We start from the raw sequence: 7,859 nt of genomic DNA, 5'->3' as shown, positions 1-7,859 counted from the left end.
CGTCTCTGTTTCCTCGCTCTCTGCCCGGGCCGTGTGTTAACTCAATAGACTTTCCCTGACTGTTTGGTGGCCCCTGTTGGCAGTGATTCCAGTGTCCATGCCCTTTCAGGCTGGTTGCCCAGCATCGTCATCATCTTTGTGCATCATCCTAGCTTCCATTTATTGATCACTTCTTATGGGCCACACACAGCCCTAAACACAAGCGTATTATCTTATTTAATCCTCTCTGCAAACCATGTGAGGTGCTCTTCTTAGCCCTATTTTATAGTTGGGAAACTGAGGCCCGGAGGCAGGGAGGTTAAGTCATCTGCCGAGGGCCTCACAACTGAGAACGGCTAGAGTTGGATTATACAGACACCCCCCTCTTCCCCCCCACTGCATCGGCCGGTTTCTTAACTGTGCCACACTCTTCCGTTCAAAGTCGTGAACCTTGTAATTTAAAAAATCTGAATCAATTATGGCCTGTCTCCAGGTTTGAATCCTGGCTCTGTGAATGTTTGGAGCACGAGGGAACTGATATTCCCAGCAGTGCTATTTGTGAAGCTCATCTTGCTATGATAAACGAAACCGAACTTTACCTTCTTTGGTTGGGACTGGCATTGTTTTGCCTGGTGGTGTTGGCCTGTCTCCTGGCATGACACTGAAACCACATGTATAGTTAATTGGTTGGATGTGGCAGGGTTCAGTACCTCATGGGAGGTCTATTGGAACCTTGCCTCTGACGACAGCCTCGTGTCTTTCGAAGACTTTTGCTCTCGCCTTCATACGTGCTTATTTTATCTGTTATTAATCCTATACTGGACTTGAATTATTGTGGCATTCTATCAAAAGAATTGGGTGCATTAGTTCTTATCCCATCAAAGAAACTTTAAAAGTTTATATACATGAATGTGTATTTTTTTTTAAAGTCTCTAAGAAGTTAGTTATATATCGTACCCTGTCGTAAAAGGGGCATGCCAGCAGCTAGGATTTGGGCCAGTGTTTTTATTTTCTTGTTTGTATCTACGATGAGTGTATTTTATTACTATGAGATTTGATCTTTGTGACTCATACGTAATACAACAAAATATTCAGGCTTCATATTTGACACAGTCAAATTTTCTGCTGGACCTGATTATTGAGAACAGAATACTAGATGTGAGTTTTTTCTTGGTTTCTTTATCAGTTACTGTATTCAGGAAGTCATAAACATAACTCAAAAACACTGTGCTTTGTTAATTTCTTCAAAGAAACATGTTTTATGGGAAGCAGTGTGGTATAATGGATGGATTCAGACAGACCTGGAATTAAATCCCAAGTATTCCATTTGTCAGTTGCATGATTTTGAGCAAGTTAGTTGACTTTGCCAAGCCTTACTTTCCTCACTTATAAAATGGAAGCAATTATTTACCTTTCAGGTTTATTATGCAGACTATATAATATATCTAAAGTTCTTACTTCATAGGAGAGCTCAGTAAATGTTATTGTTAGCAGCTTTTAAAGTTATATTCATTGTTATTGTTATTATAAAGTGAATTATTAAGTCTGGTAAGCACCTAGCACAAAAACTGACATGTAATTATACTTTCCCTGCCTCCCCAATCTAAGTCACTTGACTATTTACAGAAAATAAATTTGAGACAAATTCATAAATATTTTAATATTAGGATTTGAAATATACATAATTAGTTTGAAGTTTTATAGGGTCACTTGATCTGGCATACAATTAAAACTTTATCAAAATGGATAGTTAAGACCTCACTGTACCCTAAACCTCACTAGGTGTGACTAATTGGCAGAAGTATTAGTTTGATTTGCAGATTTTTTTTTTTTTTTAAGAATTTTGTTTTAATTGAGTAACTTCAGTTGCTGTTATTAGTTGTTAGCTGTTATTCATTTGTTCCACCCAGCTTTGGCTTTCAGTTTCTATAAAATATTTCCAAATACCTGCTTCAAGTTATAATTAATACTTTTAGTAGCTGCATTTATTGACTTATAAGCAACAAACTCATTATCTTTGTTTTCTTAAATTGGTTAAACAGAGATGCTGTACTTTTAATCTACTTTTGTTTAACAAAATTTTTCTTCATAGTGTGTAGTTAAAATTGTAAATCATGGTCAAGTAATTATAAATTCTAATTTACAAAAGCACAGATTAATGAGATTCTGTTTTTCTTTTCTTTGGAGGGAAGGGAACATGCTCTTCTTCAATATTAATGTTGCTTCCATGAAATCTGTAATAATAGCAGTGTGTTTTGCTTAACTTTGCTTTTAAAATATTTTGTATTTAAGGTCTCACTCAAATCCAGAGCATTTCAGCTCTTTCTCTTATGAAATTGGCTTAGGTATTTTGTATGTTTATCCTTATATTTTAACACAGTTTCTTGATATTTAGTTTATTATTAAGGTTGACCTTCATTCTCAGTAGCCCATTTGTACCTAATCATGTACTTAAGTCCTTTTAATATTTGATATTTCCTCTTATTTTTACCTAAATGTGTTAATCTTACTTCCTTTCACACACAGACTAATATACCCTTTCTGAAAGAATTTAGTAGCTTTTTCTTACTATATTTGCAGACTGTCTCATAATAGTAGCTTTCCCATCTCCTACCTCCTCACTCCCTTCCTGCCCTGCCAATCCCTTCCTTAGAAATAATAATTGTTCACATTTTAATAGAAAATTTTAAGTAAATTATCATTTCCTTTAATCATTTTTTATTTTGTGTAAATTTCAGGATTAGAATGGCTGAACACAGAAGAATCTATTTCTGTCTACAAGGATCTATGTGGAAAAGTGGTCGTCCTTGATTTCTTCACCTACTGCTGCATAAACTGTATTCACCTTTTGCCTGATCTTCATGCATTAGAACACACATACTCTGATAAAGGTATCTACCCTTTAGTTGGTTTCTAACAGTCTGTCCTGGCATAGTCACTGAAAGAGTAGCTGACTCATTTTGCTCATAGGAGAATGAAACATTTGGCAAGACTTCAATGATTCTAAAGTAATTTCTAATCTATGAATTAAGGACTCCATGTACCTTTTCATGAAGAATTAAGCTTAGTGATAATGGTTTGCCTTCCTAAAGAACCAGCATTTAGTCTATGGTTTTTCTTTAAAGATAGGACATAGTTTACTTTTTTCATGATCAAGTATTTTAAAAAGGTCATTTTGTATATCTGGACTTACCTAAATTTGTTCTATGAAAAAAAGAAAAAATGAAATGTGTGACTAATTTTATATTCTTCTTGTTGCGATAAAAAGGTTTAAAGTTCTTATTAGGAAATATGATTACACTTCCTTTAATTTCCAGTGACATAAACTACTACCTGTACTAATACTTTAGAAGGCAAAATATTATAACAGATACTTTTTCTTTGACCCTGCTTTATTTAAAAATTATTTATAAAGGTTAATGTTTTCCAAAGCACACTAGGAAATCCTTTTTTATGGTATTACAAATTCTGAAAATGTAAGAGATTATACTTAATATTTTCTTTAGAACTTTGGCATTTTTTCAGATTTTTTTTTCTTGTTTACTTCTTTCTAAAAAGAGCATATGGGATAAATGAAACTAATTAAAGGTTCCATTTAATTAGGCTTAAATTAATTGAAGCTGTCCTCTTTGCAGTGACTAAAAAGAAGAGGGGGGTCACTGATCTTGTGAGAGTAAAGATGAGAATAGAGTATACATGTACAAAAATGAAGGATTTCTTGAAACTTAGTTTAAAAAAAAGGAGTGTTGGGTAAAATCTTCAGTGCAAGTGAAACTTCAGATGCTTTTAAATTGTAACAGGCTGTATATTGGAATTGCCTATTGATGAGAGTTACCAAGAACTCAAATATTCCCAATAGCTAAACCATGTTTTCAAAAATTCATCTATATTTAAGAAACATGAGTATTTCATTATCTCCTAGGTTTTGGATACTTGTGTGTCTTGTTCAAGTCCATGTAATAAATACATTTATTGAGTATGTATTATGTGCAGGGTACTCTAACTGCTGGGGAAATATGTAACAAAGTTGAATTAAAGCATTATGGAACATGGGGAAAGGAGTAACTTGCTTTGCCTAGAAGCTTTGGAAAATATTTCTCAAGAGAAGGAGACAATTAAGCTGGAACTTGAAAAATGAGCAAGAGTGCAGCTGAAAATGAAAATGGGGCAGGAGGGACACTCCTGGCTGAGGAAGTGACAGGTAAACAAGGAGGGAAGCACAGAAGAGTAGGTTTGGAGAGTGGTAAATAGTTTAGTGTCGCAAGATTGTAGGGGCCCCTGGGAAAAGTTAAAGGAGAGGAAGGTAGATAAGGTTCAGACAGCGTTATGAAGGGCTTTGTATAATGTTCTTTTTTTTTTTTAATTAATTAATTAATTTTTTAATTTATTTTTGGCTGTGTTGGGTCTTCATTTGTGTGCGAGGGCTTTCTCTAGTTGCGGCGAGCGGGGGCCACTCTTCATCGCGGTGCGCGGGCCTCTCACTGTCACGGCCTCTTGTTGTGGAGCACAGGCTCCAGACGCGCAGGCTCAGTAGTTGTGGTGCACGGGCTTAGTTGCTCTGCGGCATATGGGATCCTCCCGGACCAGGGCTCGAACCCGTGTCCCCTGCATCAGCAGGCAGACTCTCAACCACTGCGCCACCAGGGAAGCCCCGTATAACGTTCTTAATAGTCAAGTTAATGGACTTTTTCATCCATTGAAAGTACAAAGATGTTTAAGGTTGTTTTTGATTTACTTGTTTAAGAGGAGGATGACAGTACGATTTGTGTTTCAGAATGGCACTTACAGACTGGGTTAAAAATCCTAAAGTTAACCATTTCCTACTTAAGATCACCCCTAATGGACTGTTTAACTTAATTGGTTAACCCCATACCTGAAGCAAATTCACTGGCGTCTTAGAATGGATCCTTAACAATCTCTTTACCAGTTTACTGAAAATATTTTTATAACATGTTGTGACAAAAAATAATAACTTTTTAATATATAAATACACTTCTGAAAAGTAAAATACTTTGTAAGTGGTTTCAACATTGTAATTTCAAAGAAACACTACTTCATTATTCTGCTGTATGAAGATGCTGGTAACTTAGAAATAGAAGATTTTTGTATCGCTTAGAAGATAAGTTCAGTTCATATTCACAAAAACAGGCATACCTAGAGATTATCATATGAAAGTTCAGTAGGCTGTCACTAAATTTGCTTTCTTGCTGCTGTCTTTTTTTTTTTTTAATTTTTATTGGAGTATAGTTGATTTACAATGTTATGCTAGTTTCAGGTGTACAGTAAAGTGAATGAGTTATATATATGTATATATCCATTCTTTTTCAGATTTTTTTCTCATATAGGTTATTACAGAATATTGAGTAGAGTTCCCTGTGCTATACAGTAGGTCCTTGTTAGTTATCTACTTTATGTATAGTAGTATGCGTATGTTAATTCCAATCTCCTAATTTATCATGATGCTGTGTCTTATTTTATTACTGTCTGATATGTTTCTGAATTTATCTTCAGCAATGCTATTTATGTTCTTGAAGAGACATTCAGCAGCCTGTTTTTATTGCATGAAATATTCAGTTCATTTTATCAGTAAGCTGGAAATGCTCAGCTGAGTGAGGAAGTGCATTTTAATTCAAAAACACTCTGAAAGAAACCCACTTTAATACTCAGTCTCCTTCCTCTGTAAACAGCTTTTAAAGTCAGGTTTGTAATGGTGACCAGTATCACTTTCACAATAGCATAAAAGAAATTATAAATGCCAAAGATCTAAAGCAAAAGTAAAAAGATACTTAATAGTAATGAATGGTTCTGGTTTCTCCTTGAGGGTTTCTAATTTCTTTTACCTGTTTATGCTGGATACATTAATGATATATAATACCCAAATTTAGCACAATGGCTATCATCTAAGGAAAAGCACTTGTTTTATAAGAAAACATCTAGTAGGAAAACTTGGCATATTTTAAAATGTGTTTGCTAGGTGAGTGTTAATATATAATTAAATCAGACTTTAAAAACCTAAATGCCATAACACTGCTGAATAAACGCTGGTATTCTTGTTATGTGGTATATGCTATTTTTCACTTTATTAAAAATTAGAAGAATGTATTTCTAATTTATAGGGAAACTAAACCATTTAATGAGTCAATATACAATTTTACTCTGTGTCAGGGTTCCCAAAACCACCCCCAGGTCAATAATTCTTTAGGAGGACTCACAGGATTCAGCATGTAGCTGTACTCATGGCTATAATTTATTACAACAAAAGGACACAAAGCAGAATCAGCCAAGGGAAAAAAACGCATGGGGCTGAATCCAGGGGAGACCAGGAGCAAGCCGAGTCCTCTCGGTGGAGTCGCGTAAGAGGTGCTTAATTCCCCCAGCAAGGAGCTGTTATAGTGAGTTTGGATGTTGCCAACCAGGGAAGCTCACTAGAGACAACACCCAGCACTTTAGACCTTGTGAGCTACTCTCATCAGTTCTGGGAATGATGGCAATGCTTCCGAAATACAGGCAAGGACCAGCCTGTAAGCAGATCTTTGAAAGAATAGTAGTGGGGCCTGCTATGTTAACTTTTTTTTGTACACACTTCACACTTCCTTTTTGCAGCACCCCATATACTGATTATTCTTTGTTCTTAAATAGTTAAAGTATGACGAAAATATTGGCTGATATATGGCAAACTTTCAGAGTGTTTAATGTAGACACAGGGAAATGTCAGTTTTTGAAATTTAAAAAAAATTCATATTTGCTTCTGGTCTCTGCTTTTATTTAGTGTTCGGGTGATTTTGATTTTTTTACTTCATGTTTCCATCTCTCCACATCCTTCTTCCCTTCCCTCGGGGTGTTCTAGCCTCCGTGACCTGCCTTCATCCTTTCTTGCCTAGTGAAGTCATGCTCGTCTTTTAGATCTCAAAATGCCTCAACTTACAGGTTTTGTAACATCTAAAACTCCTTAAATATTTTTAGTTTTTGCATTGAACTAAGTTATTATACTGCCTGTGATTAAACTATACTGTCTGCTATATATACTATATATAAATTTGTTATATACTACTGTGCATAATTGTATCTATATGTCTATACGTTTCTGAAAAATAAGACCTTTGTAGTTAGTTCCCTGACCAGGGATCGAACCCATGCCCCCTGCAGTGGAAACACGGAGTCCTAACCCCTGGACTGCCAGGGAATTCCCTGAAGTTTCTTAAATGATTTTAAAAAGTTATTTTATTACTAATATTTTAGAAGCAGTTATTCTTTTTATTTGGTGTCACCTTTTCTCTTTCCCTTTCTTTTTCCTCTCCCTCTCGTCTCTCTTTCTTCTTTTTCTTCTTTCCATGTTTTATTTTTAAAGGTAGTAGTTTTGATCCATGTGTTGGCAAAAGATCCATAAAGGGAAGAATCTTTTACATCCTATTTTTTATTGTGTATGATTAACAGAACAAGCAAAATATTTTAAGAAAAATTTCTGTATACTTTAAGGTTGTTGACACTGAAAAAAGGAGATGCATAGCTATTTGGCAGTTGTCCTTGTATGTAGATCAATATAGATATTCTATTTAGACAATATGATGTGGTTTATATATCGTACAAATATGTTTCTTCAGTATTTATGTCCTGTCCATTCATTTCCTATTATGTATGAGGCACTATGCTGGTAAATGATAAAACAGTGTATGGTCCCTAAATAATTAATAGGAATTACAGTCTAACAAGGGGAAAACTTACAATCAAATAACCACACAAATATTTTTATAATTTCTGATTAGTGCTAAGAAGGAAAATTACAGACTGCTATGAAAACAAATAGTGAGGTTTACTCTAATCTGGAAGAATTAAAGAAAGCTTTTTTAAGAGTAAAAATTGAGCTGAGATCTAAAAAACAG

The 7,859-nt window shown here is 34.8% G+C and overlaps 1 protein-coding gene across 2 annotated transcripts in view; it reads left to right on the top strand.

The window, feature by feature from the left end:
- NHLRC2 (NHL repeat containing 2) overlaps positions 1-7,859 on the top strand; it is a 53,974-nt gene that overhangs the window by 611 nt on the left and 45,504 nt on the right. For both annotated transcript variants that reach the window (XM_059899948.1, XM_059899949.1), the window contains exon 2: positions 2,718-2,870. In XM_059899948.1, coding sequence (XP_059755931.1) covers positions 2,718-2,870 — 153 coding nt within the window. The remainder of the gene's footprint in view (positions 1-2,717; positions 2,871-7,859) is intronic.

The sequence above is a fragment of the Balaenoptera ricei genome, chromosome 16, assembly GCF_028023285.1.
Source record: "Balaenoptera ricei isolate mBalRic1 chromosome 16, mBalRic1.hap2, whole genome shotgun sequence".
NCBI classification, from domain to species: Eukaryota; Metazoa; Chordata; class Mammalia; order Artiodactyla; family Balaenopteridae; genus Balaenoptera; species Balaenoptera ricei.
The sequence above is the reverse complement of the archived record's forward strand: the minus strand, read 5'-3'. Positions and strand labels throughout refer to the sequence as shown.